The 22,610-nt window shown below is 44.7% G+C and overlaps 1 protein-coding gene across 1 annotated transcript in view; it reads right to left on the reverse strand.

The window, feature by feature from the left end:
• Window positions 1–21,397, reverse strand: part of LOC136883157 (valine-rich protein-like) — a 32,590-nt gene extending 11,193 nt beyond the window's left edge. Inside the window, exons 1-2 of the mRNA XM_068229615.1 lie at window positions 21,287–21,397; window positions 3,280–3,846 (exon numbers count right to left, since the gene is read on the reverse strand). Coding sequence (XP_068085716.1) covers window positions 3,280–3,846; window positions 21,287–21,397 — 678 coding nt within the window. The remainder of the gene's footprint in view (window positions 1–3,279; window positions 3,847–21,286) is intronic.
• Window positions 21,398–22,610: the final 1,213 nt, after the last annotated feature.

The following is a 22,610-nucleotide window of genomic DNA, read 5'->3' on the forward strand; positions in this document are numbered from 1 at the left end:
TTATATATGTCCGTAGTGAGCAGTGCATGACTATCATAGGTACTTCTTCCTTTTCGAAAACCATTCTGAGTTCGTGGTAGAAGATTGTGAAATTCTAGCCACCATTCGAGTCGAAGTTTAATCATACGCTCGAGGGTTTTCAGTATACATGAAGACAAGGCGATAGGACGGTAAGCGTTCGGATCCTCAGGTTCTTTTCCGAATTTGAAGATGGGTATCACAATCTGTGTTAGCCAGGATAATGGAAATTCTCCTTGAGACCATATTTCGTTTATGATCCGAAGCAGCCACTGTAGAGCATGGATTGATAAATGGGCCAGCATCGGGTAACAAATATTATCAAAACCTGGTGCAGTACTGGAGGACTGTTTTATTGCATTTTGCAGCTCAGCCAATGTGAAGGGAGAGCATAAAAAATGAGTACTCGGGTTCGTGTTGAACTGAAGGGGTTGAGAATCAACAAACGGTGGAGCTATTTTGTCAAAGAATCCCTCTATACAGGCTGGTGAGATCGTATGGGATCGTGGACTATGATCTTTGTGGCGGAAGGCTTTGATTTTGTTCCAGACGACGGAGATGTTGGCATTCCTATCTAATGATGCACAGAATTCCTTCCAGCTGTGTCTTTTCCTTTCTTTCAAGAATCTCCTTACTTGAGCTGTAGTGTGCAGACATTGCTGGTACCTCTCAAAAGTGGGTTGTTCCCGGTATTGCCGAAGCGCTGTCCGTCGTCGTGCAACAGCTCGAGAGCAGTCTGGGGTCCACCAGACAGCTGGTTTTCCCTTGTGTATAGATCCAACTTTCTTCAGGGGAATCGACTCGGATGCAGCTTTCTCCATAGCGGAGATATAGAGGTTGTAGCTGACACCACTAGGATTTTGCAGTGGAAGGCGTAATATCTCTTCATCCATATTGGCTGTAAATACTGGCCAATTTGCTACCTTATAAGGTGGGAAGATCGTTCACATATAGTCCGTATAACACCGGGGAGATACCCCCCCCTGGGGTATTCCGGCTCGGAGGGCCCTTGGAGTCGATTTCTCCCCCTCACAGGAGACATAAAAACTCCTATTTGTAAAATATGTTTGGATAATTTTTACTAAATAGGCTGGAACCTTACATGTTTCCAGCAGTGTGACAATTACATTTTCGTGCCACGCAGTGTCGACGGTTTTTTCTACGTCGAGATGTACTGCTGGACGCCGAGAAGTCGACTTACAGCCAATCGTAAACTATTATAGACTATAAAGGCAAATATCACCTAGACAACATATCCGTCCATGGACTCATGATCGGAGCTCGAGGCATAATCTCTAAATTTCTCGTACAGCTATGGGATTCTCTCGGTCTCAGCCGAACACAACTTCACGACATCGTTATCGCCGCAATACGAGGTTCAATAACCATACTCCGCAATCATCTACAGTATATAGCATTTGACGAACCATACATCATGTCATATTCCAAATTTATTTCTGAGCCTTGTGATCTAACAAATTCACCAATGACTTAGAAGACATAATATTGTGTAGTTTCTTTGTCCTTGTGGCAGCCTCCTCATGGGGGAAGTTGTAATAAACTTTCTTACGTGCACCTAAACATTTTCCCAGTTTTTCTTTCTTTCTTATATCAAGTTCGTTTCTTTCTATTTACCGTCAAGCATTATGCTGCGTATAGGCACTCTATTTTGATATTATTATTTTTTCATTCTTCTTCTTCTTGTCCGTTTCGCCCACTTTGGGTGCGATAGATCAATCAATGGCTAGTGAGTCGTGTTTTCCTGTCCTCCCACTACTTTTTCATCCTTTCAGATCTTGCCTTTCTCTCTTCTTCAGAAATTCTGTATAGTCGTTTGGGCTCCACCCTGTCCTGAAACCTCTTTATTTTATCTTTGGTTATTTTTTTCGCTATTCCATTTGCAAGCATCTCTTCTGTAATTTGGAACTCTCATAGGTTCTTCTCAGTTTCCTTAAACCAGTTCGACTTGCTTCTTATTGCGGAAATAGTCGAAGATTCTTTTAGTTATCCTTTTCGGGCCCATTCTTAGGATGTGGCCTAAGAAGTCAATTCTCCTTTTCCTTATTGGGTCGGTAATCCTTTCTGTTTTCCTATACAGTGTTTCATTGCCGATGTGTGAAAGTTCGTTATTATGGAATTTGTGGCCTAAAATTTTTCGTAGTATTTTCTTTTCCTTGATCTCCAAGTTTTCCATTGGACCATATGCAGTTATAGACAGTGTTTCTGAAGCATAAAGGGCTTCAGGCTTCACTACTGTATTATACTGTCTGATCTTGGAATTCCAGGAGAGGGATTTTTTGTTATAGGTGTCTTTCGTAAGCTGAAAGGCTGTTTCTGTTTTGGTTCATCGAGATTTCATTGCTTTCTTCTCAAAACCATTTCAACTGATCCATTCACCAAGGTGTTTGTAACCTCTGACGATCTCTATTTATGTTCCCTCACTTACAAATATTATTATTATTATTATTATTATTATTATTATTATTATTATTATTATTTCGCCTCCGTGGCTCAGGCGGCCTCTCACCGCTGGTTCCATGGTTTAAATCCCGGTCACTCCATGGGAGATATGTGCTGGACAAAGGGGAGGCGGGACAGGTTTTTCTCCGGGTACTCCGGTTTTCCGTGTCATCATTCATTCCAGCAACACTCTCCAATATAATTTCATTTCATTTCATTTATCAGCCATTAATCATTGTCCCAAAGGAGTGCGACAGGCTTCGGCAGCCGACACAATTCCTATCCTCGCCGCTAGATGGTGGCTTCATTAATTCCATTCCTGATCTGGTCAAATGACTGGAAACAGACTGTGAATTTTCATTATTATTATTATTATTATTATTATTATTATTATTATTATTATTATTATTATTATTATTATTATTATTATTATTAGTATTAGTATTAGTATTATTATATGACGCTTTTCTCACACCCTGCTGAGATTATTGGTGCGAACTGTGTCACTCATGTGCACTTGGCCCTCCCTGTTTTACGGTCGAATGGCCTTCCTGACGCTAACTCTATGTGGAGTGACGTATTCATTGTGTGTTGTGGTGTGAACAGAAAGAGGGTAGTATAAAGACAAACACAGCACTAACACTCAGTTCCCGAGCTAGATGAGTTCCACGTTTAAAATACCCAAACCGCAGGGATCGAACCTAGGACCCTTTGAACTGAAGGTGCCGACGCTGGCAATTCAGCCAAGACGACGAAATCTTATTTAGTATTATTGAAATAAATATGCACTGTGGTACTTACTTAGTGCCAGCCCTTGACAGGGTAATGATGGATGTGTTTCACAATGGGCACGTGCACTGGGTATGGCTTAGGAACTGCTACTGGAACGTGTTTCTCAACAGTGACAGGGTACGGCTTCTCCACCGGGTATGGAACGGGCTTCTCGACCGGAACGGCTACCGGCTTCTCAACGGGAATTGCTACCGTCTTGACGACAGGAACAGCGACAGCATGTGGTATTGCTACGTGCACTGGGTACGGCTGTGGAACAGGAACTGCTACAGGGTGCGGAACGGCTACAGGTACCGGATGAGGTACCTGGACTCCCACGTACTTGACGACAGGGACGGCTACTGGCTTGGTCACCTCCACCGTCTGTGAGATCGGGTACGCCCCTCCGTGTCCATACCCGCCATAACCCCCATATCCTCCAAGGTCACCGGCTACCTGCGCTCCCCCGTAGCCGCCAGCATCTCCTCCTCCGTGGTCTCCAACATCTACCACTCCTCTCTTGTCATGCTTCTTCTCGGCTGACGCCTGGTCCTCTTGAGCGACTACCGCCCCGGCGACCAACAGTAACACAGGCACCTGAAAAAATGATTAATTTGTGGGTACCCGCTCACAGAGGCAATGAAAGAAATAAGAATTTTGTCTGTACATTGCTCAAAATTAAAAGAGAATGGTATTTCTGTATCGGTCGTGTCCACAGTAATAAGGAAAATGCACCTTTTAAATTTCCGTCATTTCTGTCTGTCTATCCGTACACGCATCACGAAAAAATGGCCGAAGGGAATTTAATAAAATTCCGTGTATAATATTGGGGGATAAGGCACTAAAATCTAGGCTATAAATAATTGTATACCAAGCTCGATAGCTGCAGTCGCTTAAGTGCGGCCAGTATACAGTAATCGGGAGATAGTAGGTTCGAGCCCCACTTTCGGCAGCCGTGAAGATGGTTTTCCGTGGTTTCCCATTTTCACACCAGGCTTATGCCGGGCCTGTACCTTAATTTTTTTCTTTTGCTATTTGCTTTACGTCGCACCGACACAGATATGTCTTACGGCGACGGTGGGGTAGGACAGGCCTAGGAATTGGAAGGGAGCGGCCGTGGCCTTAATTAAGGTACAGCCCCGGCATTTGCCTGCTGTGAAAATGGGAAACCACGGAAAACCATCTTCAGGGCTGCCGACAGTGGGGCTCGAACCCACTATCTCCCGATTACTGGATACTGGCCGCACTTAAGCGACTACAGCTATCGAGCTCGGTGTACCTTAATTAAGGCCACGGCCGCTTCCTTCCACTTCTTAGGTCTTTCCTATCCCATCGTCGCCGTAAGACATATCTGTGTCGGTGCGACGTAAAGCAATTAGAAAAAAAAAATTGTATTCTCGCTGAGTGAAATGTAGTTCAGGGAAAACTCTAAAATTCAATTCTCAAACATCTATGTTATTAGTGGTCCTATCGATAAATACTACGTACCTAACTAAAGTTATATAGGATTAAATTTCCAGCCATTCATGTCTGATGTCTTTTACGGTGCCGGTTATGTTAAGAGATATTAATGTATTGATTGTGCGTCGCTCATGCAAAAATTCAATCAGTAAAATGCCTCGCCGATCGAATAAACGGTTGCAAGAACCATGCCAGCTGACAGTCGAGTCTTGGCTTTCACTGGCTTTTTGCATTAAGTCCATATCAAACAGAATTTAATGAAAGTCCGTATGTAGACCTAAAGTCGGGGAATAAAGCACTACAGTCTAGTCCAGGGCCTCTCAGGGTGCATGCGCGTGGTGCATACACTGTGCACGGCGCATAATCCGACTTCGCTTGGTTGACCAGAGTGCAGACCCCCAACTCACGCCTGTCTTGCTCGCTCCCACTGCCTCCCTCTTACCCACTTGCCCCGCAGCGCTCCATATCCGAGCTGAGTTGAGCCGAGTAGAGCCGAGCTTAGCCGAGTAACCCAGAGATGGAGCGTTGGTCGGAGCCAGCCGAGCGGGACCGATGCACAGTGCACGGAGCTCTTGCGCCTCGATTTGCACGCGTGAGATTTTGGGCGTTTGAGAGGCCCTGGTCTAGGCTATACATACGAGGGGGGAATCATCCTAATAAGAACAGGCTCTTGTCACCAGCCAGTTGCGCACGAAGTCTTCCACACTCTCGTCATCTTCAAATCGTTGCCCTCCTAGAGCTTCTTTAAGCGGTCCGAACAAATGGAAATCGTAGGGCGATAAGTCTGGGCTGTAAGGAGGATGATCAAGTGTAGTCCAATATATTTCCTGTAGCTTGGAGACAGTTAGAGCTGCAGTTTGGGGCCGCGCATTGCCGTGGAGGATGGCGACCTGCCGAATCAGTTGGTCTCGTATTTTGCGGCGATATGCAACCCTCGCCTTGTTCAACAGCTCGCAGTAGTAAGCAGCATTGATTGTGCGTCGCTCATGCAAAAATTCAATCAGTAAAATGCCTCGCCGATCGAATAAACGGTTGCAAGAACCTTGCCAGCTGACAGTCGAGTCTTGGCTTTCACTGGTGCTGCCTCCCCATTCCCCCGCCACTCCTTACTGGCTTTCTTCGATTCGGAAGTGTAGTGGTGAGCCCATGTTTCGTCGCAGGTGACGATTCGACTCAAACGTTGCTGTAAGTCTCTTCTCTGACAGACCTCCAAAAACAGCACGCTCTCCCCATTCCTAACGGTCCCGCCTAAGCATAGCAGAAGCGCGGGGCCAGTTCTTCCAACTGTTGATGTCCAGGAACATAAATCCCGCTTATATTTGATCCACCTTCGTAACCTTTTTACGCTGGATAAAATGGTAATTTAAGAGAAAGTGCCTAAAATGTAATTTTTAAATACCTATGTTATTATGTAATTTAATAAAATCTTATTCACAGCGTGTATACGACTTCATCTAGAATTCTGCATACAGTGTAGAATTCCGTAGCGGAGCACGGATGCACCAGCTAGTTCTTAATAAGACCAGAAGCAGACCTTGGTATACATAAGTACAGGGAAGTCATAAGGAGCTGGTCCAGGAATGAACGTCATAAAAGGTGGAATATAACAACAGGTATCAAACATGCGAAATTGTTTAGTGAAACGACTATGTGAAAAAACAGCTAAAACACTACATGTGCTGTAGAACTCGGAGTTAAGATTCTTAGTAGCATTGCTCAAAGAACTTGTGCCTGTGTAAAAGCACTTTAAAATAACATGGGTATTATAAAGAACAACCCAGAACGCGAAGTATGCAGGAAATCATTAGAAACAACCCATCATATAATCTTTATATACGAGGCTGTAGTCCACAAGAAGTACAATATATTTGGGAATGCAATTATCAAAACAAAGAAATTAAATACGGACTCATTACCGGGAATGCATACTCTAAGAATACGGGAATTACGGATTGGTGGTAATTGAATAAGCTGCAGTGTATCCGAATTAATGCCATCGGGTCCTTGATAAATATAAATTATCGTATTTTGCGGACCATAACAGGTGCTAGTTTTATCGAAAAAAGCCTAAAATTCTTCTTCGTCTTATGGCCACTATTACTACTGCTACTACTACTAAATGTTTTCATTCCTCCCCTGAAGGGGGTGGCGGGCCTCCTAGAAGATAATGCCGTCTCTCAGGCCAAGAGATTTGTATCGGAGGAGATGTGCGGAGGTGAGAGGGTTAGCGGCCGTGGCCTATACTGGGGACTGTCCCGGCAGTCGCCTTAGTGCAGAAGAATGGAGAACTACGGAAAACCATTCTCAGGACAGCCGACGGTGGGGGCTAGCCCCTCTCCGTCTCCTATATACAGAGGCGTAGAGCCACGGTAGAGCCGTGACCACCCCTCCTCTGCTCTGCTGGCCGGTCGGAGTGCAGAACTGTCGGACCACGGACCAATCGTGCTCACTTGTGGGCCGCAACCTACTCTGCATGCGCTGACCTCGTGTCATGCTTTGAAGATCCATAGATCTCTGACAGAAATGCACTTGTAATGCCAAGGTTTTGAACAAGCTGTGTAACGGTAATACTGATATAGTGACAAGACAACAGGGTGAGAGAGAAATAAATGTTTTGTTATGTCGGCTATATTATTTCATTTATAATGAAAATCCACAGCCTGTTTCCAATGTCAACCGGGTTATGAATGGAATAAATGAAGCCATATCTAGCGGGGAGGATATGAACTGTACCGGCTACCGAGCCCTGTCGCACTCCTCTGGGGCAATGATTAATGACTGACAGATGTTGGAGAGTGCTGCTGGAATGAAAGATGACAGGGGAAACTGGAGTACCCGGAGAAAAACTGTCTCCCCTCAGCTTTGTCTAGCACAAATCTCGCATGGAGTGACCGGGATATGAACCACGGAATCCAGCGGTGAGAGACCGGCACGATGCCGTCTGAATGAAGAGGCACTGATTTTGTTTTATGCAAGACCGAAAATGTGTAGGCCACGGCCTACACAACGCAGAGTTGGATTTAAATGCATTGAAGATCATTGGTAAATGAAAGCTGGAGTGAAATGATAGGTTATATTATCTTTTAAGTTTTAGCTTTTTTAAGTTTTAAATTAAGTTTTTAAGTTACAGTGGGCAAAATTCCGACACCTCGGCGTCTCCGAAAACCGTAGAAAGTAGTTAGTGGGTCGTAAAATCAACAACATTATTAAACCCCTGTTACAGGGAGTCACCGAACTGTTGACAAGTGAAACAGATCTAGTGCGTGTTCCAAATTGATGTGGAAAGCCCCATGAGCTATCCTGGGCGGGGCTGTACCTTGAAAAAGTGAAATTAAAACGCAGTTAATTTTCTCTCGGAAATAAAATGCAGCTTGCTCCTGCCTTGAGTGGAAAGTAAAGGCTACTGCGACCAGTGGGTAAGTGAAAGTGTTGTTGAGGGTCATTGTCCCACTCACGGCCAGCGCGCAACCATTTCCCTTTCACGGTCGGCTGTGATCCTCTTTTTGTTTGTTTGACCAGCACTTCCTCGGGATGTCGGAAAAGTGCGAACACGGAAATTTGCGAAAACTAGGGATTATTGCTACCTGACTAGGATTTCCCAGGTCTTGGTAAATATTTTGTTGCTTTCCGATTTCAACATCGACATTGTATTAGCAATCTTCCATACCATGTCACAAACATCTACCAGGTAATTTTGTAACCAACGACATATATATAGACTGCTAAACATACTCGTTACAGCGCCCCTGGTTGAAGCACAGCGAACTAACTTTTGCCTGCAACTGTCATGATGGCTGCCACTTCTTGGTCCTTACAGTTAGCCTTTATCAGTTCAATGAATTGATGAGATTATACGTTATTGCAAATTAAAGACATATTTAAGAATAAACACGACATTTGTAAACATGCTTAATGTTGCATTGATGTTATAATGAAATAAGCGCAGTGAATATGGTGAGCATTTGCTTGGTTAAAACGAGAATTACGTATGTAGAAGAATGGATGATTCGGCGTCATGCACTAACAATAAAGTCATTTACTACAGAAAGACATGTTATACGTACAGCAGTTCATTGAAGAATTCACACGCGTAGAGAAAGATACCACTGCTTTTTCATGACACACCTTCAGTGTCATTCTGGTATAATTTTTGAATTTTGCTTCTTTGTCTGGTTTGTTACGTTTTATGCTTTTTGCTACTTATGGCTAATTTCTAAGAACTGCTGTGCGACATGCAGCACATACGTCCGTTGGTTGTGGTGTAGAATATTTCTACGGCATCCTCTGCCTCTCGTAAGGGGCCACTAAATGGGGTAACCCCAGATTCTAAAGTTGAGAACCCTGACCCCTGGTTGAGTGTATCATTCCTTCCACATACGGTATCCTACCAGGTTTACCACTTTAATATTTCTACCAGACCTCTCTTGGTCAAGTCTCGCCTGACTTCATTCGACTGAATTCATAGCCTACATTTATTTATTTATTTATTTATTTATTTATTTATTTATTTATTTATTTATTTATTTATTTATTTATTTTAACCTTGCACACCTTCTCAAAGACCGTACTCCATCACACAACAACTTCTGCAGAGCCTTTCTATGGCAGATTCAGAAGAAATAAGCATATGTTTTGCCTACAAGTGTCATGGCTGCCAGTGGTTCAAGTAGATTCAAAGATGGCCATCAGATTAGCAGTCAATATTTTTAATGTCGTTGTTTGTAACTAATGCGAACAATAGTGGGGATTTCCGCTGCGGCCAGTTCCACCGCCGGTTCGGGGCGCATGCCCGTACTTTTGTTCACTTTACTTCTAACCTTCATAGCGTTTTGCAATATTAAGTATGGAAATTGCTACCATGATCATTATAATGGTTACGCGTACCGTAAGTATAGAGAAGCAAAAGCAAATATTGTTACGTATGTATAAATGACGAAGCCTATAAAAGCCGATTTTAAACTAAAAATGTATGAAAAAATAACGAAGCCTATGAAGGCTGATTTTAAACACGCCGAAATCGTAAGATGATAATTATCATTTTGACACTCCAAAGCCTGTGTAAAATGTGAAGGAAATCAGTTTCAATAAGTTGTATGGATTAAAGATTATTTTATGTACAGGGGTCGCTTACATTACATGTCTTGTTTCTTATTTTCGAAGAGAGTGTTCGCGAATTTCCGGCAACGAAATATTTACCAAGACCTGGGAAATCCTAGTCAGGTGGTAATAATCCCTAGTGTGCGCGAATTTCCATTTTAATGATGTGTTCGTACTTTTCCGCACATCGTTCCTCGTGGGCTTTCATTCAATGAAAATGAGAGAAAAATATGATTACCTTAATAGAGTGTAATATTGACTTGAACCCTGTCTTATACCTGACGTAACAAAATCAAATGCGTATTATTTACTCTCACTTTTGCCGAGATTTTTGCCTCAACAGCGTAACTGTGTTCTGTTCGGCGGTGATGGGTGACGACTAAAAAAAAAAAAAAATACAAAAAAAAAAAAACAATTTGCTTTACGTCGCACCGACACAGGTATTCTGGCGATGGTAGGATAGGAAAGGCCTAGGAGTTGCAAGGAAACTGCCGTGGCTTTAATTAAGGCACAACTCTAGCATTTGTCTGGTGTGAAAATGGGAAACCACGGAAAACCATCTTCAGGGCTGCCGGCAGTGGGGTTCGAACCCACTATCTCCTGCATGCAAGCTCACAGCCCCTAACCGCGCCCAAAGATTATTGTTTTCAGAGGAACTACAACTGGGCAACCATCCTCTATTAACGCTAATCAGAGAGAAAAAATGAAGGTATCGGCCAAAGAAAGAAAACGGACACATGGTATAAAAGTGAAAGACTCCCTATGCCTCACGAACCTAATGCTGCCAGGATCGAAAAAAAAAAACAATAGTTGACCAAGAGAGGTCGGATAGGATAGGTGAAAGTTAGGAGCCTGACACAAGTAAGTGGAGGCCATGCCAGGACTCAGCTAAGGACCCCGTGGTCGTCAAACAAAGCTCCCCCCTCCTTCCCTCCCACCGGGCGAGTTGGCCGTGCGCGTAAAGGCGCGCGGCTGTGAGCTTGCATCCGGGAGATAGTAGGTTCGAATCCCACTATCGGCAGCCCTGAAGATGGTTTTCCGTGGTTTCCCATTTTCGCACCAGGCAAATGCTGGGGCTGTACCTTAATTAAGGCCACGGCCGCTTCCTTCCAACTCCTAGGCCTTTCCTATCCCATCGTCGCCATAAGACCTATCTGTGTCGGTGCGACGTAAAGCCCTTAGCAAAAAAAAAATAAAGCTCCCAACTTAAGAACTCCTGGGACTCCTTCTAGTCCTCTTACGACAGGCTATTCTACCGCACTCACTCACAAGGGGGTCGGTTCAGAGGGCCTGGGGTTCGATTCGGGGTCGGACTGATAATTTTAATAGCGTATGGTTGATTCCTCTGGCTCGGGAACTGGGTATTTGTGTTCATCTTCATGTAATCACAACTGAACACAATACCATCCGCGTTAGAAACATGCAGTAGTGGATATATATCTTCACGCAGGGTTGCCATCAGGAAGGGCAACCGATCGTAAAACTCGACCGAATCTACCTCTATTGCGATCTCCAACATGTTCGTTTAGTCTAGCCGTACTTTTCTTAAAACAGAAGACGAATATTTTAATTAGCGAACCTTTCTTGTTTCTTAAAACTGTCTTTTACTGCTATGGTATTTAGAGGTATGTTTTTGAGTTGATGCTTTGTTCTTCCCTCAACAACAGCAACTCGTTGTTAGTTGGGGTGATAAAACTCTTCACCTGTCTGTCTTAAGACGCGGCTGGAACAGGACCCCGAGAACTCTCAATATTTTAAAAATGTATTTACCAATGGCCTTCGTCAGAGCCTACATGGCTCAGGCGGCAGTGCCCCGGCCTCTCACCGCTGGGTTCCGCGGTTCAGATAGCGGTCACTCCATGTGAGATTTGTGCTGGACAAAGCGGAGGCGGGACAGGTTTTTTTCCGGGTCTTCCGGATTTCCGGTTTTCCCTGTCATATTTCATTTCAGCGACACTCTCCAGTATCATTTCATTTCATCTGTCAGTCATTCATCATTGTCGCAGAGGAGTGCGACAGGCTTCGGCAGCCGGCAGAATTCCTATTCTCGCCGCTAGATGGGGACTTCATTTAATCCATTCCGTAGACCCGGTTGAATGACTGGAAAGAGGCTGTGGATTTTCATTTTCAATGGCCTTCGTCCTTAGGATATTTGACCACCAACATTGAACATTGATTCAAATATTACAGCAAAAAACAGAGAAAATAACGATTGGATAACAAGGTAAAATACACATTTAAAGAGAGAAAGGGTCTAGAATAGAGTGAAAGAAAAAAAAACACTTGAAATAAACACATTATTTTGCTATTTCCCTGCACACAAGTAGACCTCCGGATGCCAGTAATAACTAGATATATGTTGGAAGGGCAACCCGAAGGTGCACAAGGGTGTCGAACAATTCTATGCGCTAAGATATAGTTCTAAGCCGGCCCCGGGGTGTAGATGTAGCTTACCTGCCTCTTACCCGGAGGCCTCGGGTTCGATTCCCGGCCAGGTCAGGCGTAAGAAATAGTTGTATAGTTTTACTGCACTCCAAGATGAGTTGGTTCACGTCTCCTGCACTACCCGCGCATTGTGCTCATGGAGAGCTCGAATCCTGCTGAGGTGAGCGGGCAATGAAGCATGATTGAATCTCATCCGGTAATTCTCAGACCCCGAAGCTTCTAGCTCAGTCTGGCAAAACTTCCCTTTTTTGTGCTAGGCTCCTCACTTTCATCTATCCTATCCGACCTCACTTGGTCAACCCTTGTTCTCTTTAGACTTTGTTGGCTTAAAGTATACGAGGTCTAGGGTCCTCCTCTATCTTTTGTCAACATTTTTACCTTTGAAGCATCATCACTCACTTTTTCCCCGTTTCTGGTTAGTGTTAATAGAGGATGGTTGAATTGTAGCCTACTCCCTCTTAAAACAATAATCAATCACTCACTACTGATCTGCATTTAGGGCAGTCGTCCAGGTGGCAGATTCCCTATCTGTTCTTTTCCCTAGCCTTTTCTTGAATGATTGCAAAGAAATTGGAAATTTATTGAATATCTCCCTTGGTAAGTTATTCCGTCTTTGAGTTATTCCAATCCCTAACTCTCCTTTCAATAAATAAACATTTGCCCCAATTTGTCCTCCTGAATTCAACTTTATCTTCATATTGTGATCTTTCTTACTTTTAAAGACACCACAGAAACTTATTGAGCCTCCGTGGCTCAGGCGGCAGCGTGCCGGCTTCTCACTGCTGGGTTCCGTGGTTCAAATCCCGGTCACTCCATGTGAGATTTGACCTGGACAAAGCGGAGGCGGGACAGGTTTTTCTCCGGGTACTCCGGTTTTCTCTGTCATATTTCATTCCAGCAACACTCTCCAATATAATTTAATTTTATCTGTCATTGATTAATCATTGCCCCAGAGGAGTGCGACAGGCTTCGGTAGCCGGCACAATTCCTATCCTCGCCGCTAGATGGGGGCTACATTCCATTCCTATCCCGGTCGAATGACTGGAAACAGGTTGTGGATTTTCATTTTCACACAAACGTATTCGTCTACTAATGTCATTCCACGCCATCTCTCCACTGATAGCTCGGAACATATCACTTAGTCGAGCAGTTCGTCTCCTTTCTCCCAAAGTCTTCCCAGCCCAAACTGAGCAACATTTTTGTAACGCTACTCTTTGTCGGAAATTATCCAGAACAAATCGAGCTGCTTTACTTTGGATTTTTCCCAGTTCTTGAATCAAGTAATCGCAGTGAGGGTCTCACACACTGCGACCATACTCTAATTGTGGTCTTACCAGAGACTTGTATGCCCTCTCCTTTACATCCTTACTTTCACTTTGTGTGAAGTAGGCCCAGTTATACGGCGGGATGCCCCTCCCGGCATCAACCCTATGTGGAGGGTTCCAATCAGTATTGCGTTTTTTGTGTGTGTGTGATTGGCACAGGGGCGAATTTAGCTACTTGGTGCCTCCAGGCAGAGAAAAGTAGAAATGTACAACCTGTGACAATAAAGTTCGGTGAATGAAGTCAGAACGGTCGATCCGGCAACACTGGGGACACATAACGCTGCACCTGCGTAGCAGCAGGCTTTGACCACCTGCTCCCAACGTTGTTCAATTGAGCATCGTGTGTGTGCCGTGTAAGACCTGATTGACATAGTGCGTGTTTAGTGCGTTGGTTCTGAACTGCGAACAGGAACATGAACGGCCAAAACATCAATGTACAGTTTTATTTTAAGCTTGGCAAGACACCGAAAAAACGCATGCGATGCTGGTACGTGTTTATGAAGATCAAGCACTGTCCTTGCAGTGTGTATGCGAGTGGCTCGCCCGTTTTCGAGGAGGCCGGCAAAGTGTTTCTGAGAACCCCTGTTGCGGAAGACCGGCGACCGCCGTCAGTGACGAAAACTTTCAGAAGGTGAGGACATTAATCACGAACGATCGGCGATTAACTGTGCGCATGGTAGCGGATGAACTGCAGATTAACTGTGAATCTGTGCGACAAATCGTTACCCAGAAATTAGGGAAGAGGAAAACGTCAAACAGTTCATGACAATAAAGGGGGTAGTGCAACTTGAACAAACCCCATACTCGCCAGATCTCAATCCTCCAGACTTCTTCCTACTCCCACGACTCAAACTCGCTTTGAAAGGAAAGAGATTTGATGATATTCCTGACATCGAACGAAACGTGACGAGGCTTTTGAACACCATCCCAATGGAAGCCTTCTTGCAAAGTTCCCAGGAAATGTGTCGCCGATCTCAGCAGTGCATAGTTATGGGAGGGGACTATTTCGAAGGACAGTAAGGTCACTGTCCTGCATTGTTCATCTACGTTGATAGTACATAACTATTCACCGAACTTTATTGTCACAGATTGTATGTAGCTGAATAATAATAAATATGTGCACGTTGAAGGAAGCATATCGGAAGAGCGAGGGGAGATGATATTGTGGTCGGGGGAATGAATGGCAAAGAAGTACAAGAACAACATGATGCACTGAACGAGAAATTTTAAAAGTATGGTATGAAAGTCAGCGCAGAGAAAAGTAAGACAATGACGATACTAAGAGGAGAAGGACAAGGAAGAGGCACTGTGAAATTTAGTGGTAAAGGGCTTGAAATTGTGAACAGTTTCAAATACCTACAGAGTGAATCAATGCAGAATATGATGATGACCAGGTTTGTTGTTTATAGGGCCTAACAGCTAGGTCATCGGCCCCTAATGGTGCAACGAAATGAAACGATAATTAAAACTTCAAAATGTATTCCCTGACCACCACCACCACCTCAAACCATTCTTAAATTCGTGCTGAAACTAGGAACTGAGTTCTATACAACTGTTTTATTTGGACCCTTTCATTACCAGATTTCATTAAGAGGAGATATTTAAATAATCGTCCCACCTCCTTTAACTTTTAATGCTTCTCTAACCAGACTTGTTATTATTAAAGTAATACCGGGCGAGTTGGCCGTGCGGATAGGGTCGCGCGGGTGTGAGCTTGCATTCGGAAGATAGTAGGTTTTCCATGTTTTCCCATTTTCACAGCGGGCAAATGCTGGGGCTGTACATTAATGAGGCCACAGCCGCTTCTTTCTCGCTCCTAGCCCTTTCCTATCCCATTGTCGCGACGTAATGCAAATTTCATAAAACAACAAAAACATGTGATTAGAGCAATGACCGCGAGAGTCTTCCTGCTGTGCTCACGTAGAACACACTCTCACTTCCATCTTCTGTAATATTTACTGAGTTATGTCAGGGAAGATTACCTCATAATGTCAGTGAGTTGAGTCGCTCCTCACAATCCACAAGCCTTAAAAGTGTTTGGTTCGAGCAAACAGTAGTTAGTCCGCCGTTTTAACGGAAGAGTCCTGCGACGAATACATATTACCAATATACATCCCAAGATAGCGGGTTCAAACCCGGCAGAGTTTAATCGGATTTTTAAAGAAGGGCGGAATGAACTGTCGGCATATAAAAGATCTCTAATGACACATTTAGTGTTTACCTGACAAAATTATTATTATTATTATTATTATTATTATTATTATTATTATTATTATTATTATTATTATTTTGCTATTTTGCTTTACGTCGCACCGACATAGATAGGTCTTATGGCGACGATGGGATAGGAGAAGCCTAGGAATGGAAAGGAAGCGGCCGTGGCCTTAATTAAGGTACAGCCCCAGCATTTGCCTGGTATGAAAATGGGAAACCATGGAAAACCATCTTCAGGGCTGCCGACAGTGGGATTCGAACCCACTATCTCCCTGATGCAAGCTCACAGCTGCGCGCTCACAAAATTAAGTAAAACCCAGACACAGATCACCCAAATGAGATCCGGTTTACTCTGCCATCTGGTAGCGTAGAACGTAATATCGAAATTGACGCTGAAGTAGCCTAAATGGCATCAACAACCGACGCGAAATCGGGAGGTTGTGGGTTCGGATCTCACTGGTGTCCGGTTGGCCATTTTTGTTCTGTACTAAACATCTCGTCCGCCTCTGTGGTGTAGTGGTTAGTGTGATTAGCTGCCACCCCGAGAGGCCCGGGTTCGATTCCCGGCTCTGCCACGAAATTTGAAAAAGTGGTACGAGGGCTGGAACGGGATCCACTCAGCCTCGGGAGGTCAACTGCGTAGAGGTGGGTTCGATTCCCACCTCAGCCATCCTGGAAGTGGTTTTATGTGGTTTCCCACTTCTCCTCCAGGCAAATGCCGGGATGGTACCTAACTTAAGGCCACGGCCGCTTCCTTCCCTCTTCCTTGTCTCTCCCATCCAAACATCCCATCCCCCACCAAGGCCCCTGTTCAGTATAGCAGGTGAGGCCACCTGGGCGAGGTACTGGTCATTCTCCCCAGTTCCATCCCCGACCTAGAGTCTGAAGCTTCAGGACACTGCCCTTGAGGCGGTAGAGGTGGGATCCCTCGCTGAGTCCGAGGGAAAAACCAACCCTGGAGTGCAAGCAGATTAAGAAGACTTAACATCTCTTCAACACGTACTAAATGCACGTAACACGATGTAATAGGTTGAACGTCGATTTCGATTATTATTATTATTATTATTATTATTATTATTATTATTATTATTATTATTATTATTATTATTATTATTTAATACTTTCGTCTGGAGCGTGGCGTTGTATGGAAGTGGGACGATAACTAGCTCAGAAAGAAGGAGAATTGAAGCTTTTGAAATGTGGTGTTACAGAAGAATGTTGAAGGTGAACTGGGGAGATCGAATCATGGCTGAAGAGATAATTGAATTGGTGAGAGGAGATCGATTTGGCTAAATTTCGCCAGAAGAGAGAGAATGATAGGACACATCTTAAGACATCCAGGACTTGTTCAGTTGGTTTTTGACCCGGGCGAGTTGGCCGTCCGGTTAGGGGCGAGCAGATGAGAGTTAGTATCCGGGAGATAGTCTGTTCGAATCCCACTTTCGCCAGTCCTGAGTATGGTTTTCAGTAGTTTCCCATTTTCTGTGCCTTAATTAAGGACACATAAAGCAAATTGTAAAAAAAAAGTTTGTTTTTAGGGAAGTGGAGGCGGTGAAAAGGGGCAGCCTGGCCAAGGCGGTAAAGACGTGCTCGGTTCACCTGGAAGGACGTGGATTCGAATCCCCGTCAGGAAGTCGTAAAATTTAATAAACGAGATTTCCATTTTCGGAGGTGCAAATGGCCGTGAGGTTCACTCAACCTACACAAAAAATGAGTACCAGGTTAATTCCTGGGGGCAAAAGCGTCCGGGCATAGAGCTAACCACTCTACTCCATCAACTGCCGAGGTTACGGATAGTGGAAGCCTTTACCTTCTGCCCCTCCAAGGTACGGAGATGACTTTGTTTTTGTAGGCGGTGAAAACGGTAGGGGTAGTCCAAGGTATGAATATGGCAAGCAGATTAGAATAGATGTAGGATGCAGTCATCACGTAGAAATGAAAAGGTCAGCACAGGATAGGGTGGCATGGAGGGCTGTATCAAATCAGTTTATGGACTGATGGCCCAGACAACAAAAACACATTATTATTATTATTATTATTATTATTATTATTATTATTATTATTATTATTATTATTACTGGGTTAAGAAATGTTTGCGCTTGCAAACTTTTGCTGTTTCGCTTCTGAGTTCCATTTTCGAACATTCCATTTCAGTCTCTCGTGGAGATATGGACATTTTCTATTTTTTAGAGATCTTGCGGGAATCAGCAAGTTTTACCTTTGTAAGGTATCTGGAACTATCTCATTAATTCATGTCTATTTGAATTTTTATCCTTCATTGATCGCTGCACTCCGACTTCCATTTTCATTTCTAGACTAAATATAATGCCTTGTTTGTTATCTTCTTCACTAACTCAAAATGATTCGATGGAGTTTAATGGCAATCACGCTTAAATTGTTCCATTTTCCTCAGGTTATCTACGCAAATGTTGTCGAACCCACTATCTACCGGATGAAAGCTCACAGATGCGCGACCGTAACCGCACGGCCAACTCGCCCGGTGAAACATTGGTTTAATCCTCTAAAATATAGTATTCGTTCGTTCGTTCGTTCGTTCGTTCGTTCGTAATCTATTGACCCTCCAGGGTCGGTTTTTCCCTCGGACTCAGCGAGGGATCCCACCTCTACCGCCTCAAGGGCAGTGTCCTGGAGATTCAGACTTCGGGTCAGGGATACAACTGGGGAGAATGACCAGTACCTCGCCCAGGTGTCCTCACCTGATGCTGAACAGGGGCCTTGTGGAGGGATGGGAAGATTGGATGGGACAGGCAAGGAAGAGGGAAGGAAGTGACTGTGGCCTTAAGTTAGGTTACCATCACGGCATTTGCCTGGAGGAGAAGTGGGAAACCACGCAAAACCACTTCCAGGATGGCTGAGGTGGGAATCGAACCCACCTCTACTCAGTTGACTTCCCGAGGCTGGGTGGACCCCGTTCCAGCCCTCGTACCACTTTTCAAATTTCGTGGCAGAGCCGGGAATCCAACGCGGACCTCCGGGGGGTGGCAGCTAATCACGCTAACCACTACACCACAGAGGCGGACTAAAATATACTATTACCGTACAATTTTAATTATATATTTGGTTCCACATTCCGGTATAAATTGTCCCACAAAAATGTAACGCAAATTTACACAGAAACTATTAGTGTGTTCCATTGAAAGTAATAATAATAATAATAATATTGATTTTACGTACCACCAACTGCTTTTACGGCTTTCGGAGACGTCGGCGTGCTGTAATTTTGTCCCGCTGGAGTTCTTTTATGTGCCAATAAATCTACCGATACGAGACTGACGTATTAGAACACCTTTAAACATCACCGGACTGAGCCATGATCGAGCCTGCCAAGCTCGCTTCTAGGGCCAGCGCTCTACCGCCTGAGCTACTCAACTTGGAAGATTGAGGGAATTAAACAACCGCCCCCCCCCCCCCCTCCGCATCCCTACACATTGTTGAGTGAGTTTATTTCATATTCTTCGCAAGACGAGCGGCCGGCGCCCATTCACCAGCGCTACGCAAAATCCACACGGTAACCTTTTGAACTCTGCTGGTGATCAGAATTCACAGCTCTGTGTATAAGAGAATATTGTCGCCTTGTTGATCAGCCGGTCAGTTATCCGGTAATGTTTGAAATAAGAGATGGCAAGATCAATTGGCCCTTCAACGAAAATACATCAGTTGCTGTTCCCGGGCTCTTTCTTATATTTTGACTATTACATTTAGTTATCAGTGAATCATAAATATACCTTGCTTCCTAAGGTGCCCGTACCAAGCGACCGCTGCTCAGCCTAAAGACCTGCAGATTACGAAGTGTCGTGTGGTCAGCACGACAAATCCTCTCGGCCGTTATTCTTAGCTATTTATACCGGGTGCACTATCTCTTCTTCACATAGCTCCTCAATTGTAATCACGTAGGCTGAGTGGACCTCGAACCAGCCCTCATATCCAGGTAAAAATCACTAACCTGGATGGAAATCGAACTCGGGGACTCCGTGTAAGATTCAGGAACGCTACCCCTACACTGCGGGGCTGGCTGTGTACCGAGGACCAATAATGATTAATTAACTGATTTTTGTTGTTGCAATTTTTGCAATTTACTTTACGTCGCACCGACACAGATAGGTCTTACGGCGACGATGGGATAAGAAAGGCCAAGGGGTGGAAAGGAAGCGGCTGTGGCCTTTATTAAGGTACAGCCCCAGCGTTTGCCTGGTGTGAAAATAGGAAACCACGGGAAACCGTCTTCAGAGCTTCCGACAGTGGGGTTCGAACCCACTATCCCCCGGATGCAAGCTCACAGCTGCGCGCTCCTAACCGCACGGCAAACTCATCCGGTTTAATTGATTTTAAGCTCTAATCCTAATATACTCCTCTAAAATATGGTTTCAACATTAAATAAATAAATAAATAAATAAATAAATAAATAAATAAATAAATAAATAAATAAATAAATAAATAAATAAATAAATAAATAAATAAATAAATAAATATTATTATCTCTTAGCCCTATGGTTAATCAGTGCTGTAGGTATCGGTGTAGAGGGCACAGAGCTCGATTTTCTGCCAAACCGTGGATTTTAGCCCCCTCGAGTTAAATATTACATCTCGAAAACTGGGTGTTTGTGTTTGTTATGATACACATCTCTTCATATAGAGGGCGAGTCCCGAAAGGTTTGTCGTCCTTCCTTGCATGCCGCCTGTCGGTAAACAAGAGGACGTAGGGAAGGTTTTCATCCTCCTCCCTGAAGAGGAAGGACGGACCAAGTAGAAGGTGGCGCCCTCTCTCTGGCCTAAACAAGAGCGCGGTCACTATCGCACTGTAGCTTCTAATCGGAAAGGCCGTATAATCAGCCATCGATCAGTACCGCCATGTTCTTCAATGATCGAGCGAGACGGCGTCGGGAACGTCGGGAAGTCGCCACGACGTGCGTGGCGAATGACGTCCTGAGCATATTAGCCGCTAAAACAGACGTATCCGCGTAAAACTCAGGTTTTGTCTCCGACATAGCCACAGCGGGAATTTAAAAATAAAATTGGAGAACCATCTTCCAGTGGTTAGGATTCCAAGTTAAATTAAAGGTTCCGTCCCTTCACAGTTCGTAAAATGACAAGTGTTTGTTTACATCTTGAGAACTAAATGAACTACGCGGCTGCTGTATACTTACGAGGAACTTCATGACTTTTCCGCTTGGGAGAGGCTGCAGAGTACTGAATGCGCACCACACGACTGATGTTGAATGTCTCGGCCAAGGCTTCTTATATCCTTTCAAGAAGCTCTCCACTTTCACTCGCGCCGCGAAGCAACCTGCTGAGAGCCGCGCCCTTGCTATTTTCACCTCATCTCCTCAACATTGTGTCCGCCAGCGGCCAAGGTCAAGGTACAGAAACACTGGCTGGACAGTACCTTGAGTCTGACCCTTACTAGCTGTCCTCATCGGTGAAACATGAAGATATCAGATTCTTTGAGTAATGAAGGTGTTGGCAAGAAAGCTCACCCCTACATCAACTTTGTGGATAGGGTCGCTGGATACATCAAAACTATCCCTACCAGGGGTGGTGAATATATTCACATCATCCCTGTCTGGGGGCGCTGGATACCTCCACATTATCACCTGTCTGGGGGCGCTGGATACCTCCACATTATCCCCTGTCTGGGGGAGCTGAACATTCACATTATCCCCTGTCTGGGGGCGCCGGATACGTTCACATCATCTCCTATCTGGAGGCGCTAGATACATCCATATTATCCCCTTGCCTGGGGGAGTTGAATGCATTCACTTTATCCCCTGTCTGGGGAGTTGAATATTCACATTATCCCCTGTCTGGGGGAGTTGAATACATTCACAGTATCCCCTGTCAGGGGAGTTGAATACATTCACATTATTCCCTGTCTGGGGGAGTTGAATACATTCACATTATCCCCTGGCAGGGGCTTAATACATTCACATTGTACGCTGTCTGGGGGAAGTTGAATACATTCAGAATATCCGCTGTCTAGGGGGTTAAATAAATTCATATTATCCCCTGTATTGGGGGGCGGGGCGTTGAATACATGGACATCCCTGTCTTGGGATGTTGAATGCATTCACATTATCCGCTGCCTGGGGGGGGGGGCGCTGGATACATCCTCATTAACCCTGTCTAGGGGTGGTGAATACATTCATATTATCCGCCGCCTGGGGCACGCTGGGTACACATCCACATTATCACCTGTCTGGGGGTGAGGGATACGTTCACATTATCCCCTGTCTGCGGGTGCTGGATACATCCAGATTATCCCCTACTTGGGGGTGTTGAATACATTCGCATTATCCCCTACCTGGGGGCGCTGGATTCATCTATAATATCCCCTACATGGGGGCGCTGGATACATCCATATTATCCCCTACCTGACGGTACTGAATACATTCTCATTTTCCCTGTTTGGGGGAGGGGGCGCTGAATACATCCATATTATTCCCTACCGGCGTGGCGGGGGGTCCCTGGATACATCAGTATTATCCCCTGTCTGAGGATGAATACATTCAAATTATCCGCTGCCTGGGGGTTCTGAATACATTCACATTATCCCCTGCCTGGGGTCGCTGGATACGTACGAAATGTCCCTTTCCGGGGGTGTTGAATACATTCACATTATCCCCTGCGTGCGGGGGGGGGGGGCGCTGGATATATGCAAATTGTCCCCTGTCTGGCGGTGTTAAATACGTTCCCCCATCATCCCCTGTCTGGGGACGCTGGATACATTCATATTATCCCCTACCTAGGGGTGCTGAATAAATTCACATTATCCCTTGTCTGGGGTCTCTGGATACATTGAGA

This window comes from Anabrus simplex, chromosome 11 (assembly GCF_040414725.1).
Source record: "Anabrus simplex isolate iqAnaSimp1 chromosome 11, ASM4041472v1, whole genome shotgun sequence".
In the NCBI taxonomy this organism is placed as follows: domain Eukaryota; kingdom Metazoa; phylum Arthropoda; class Insecta; order Orthoptera; family Tettigoniidae; genus Anabrus; species Anabrus simplex.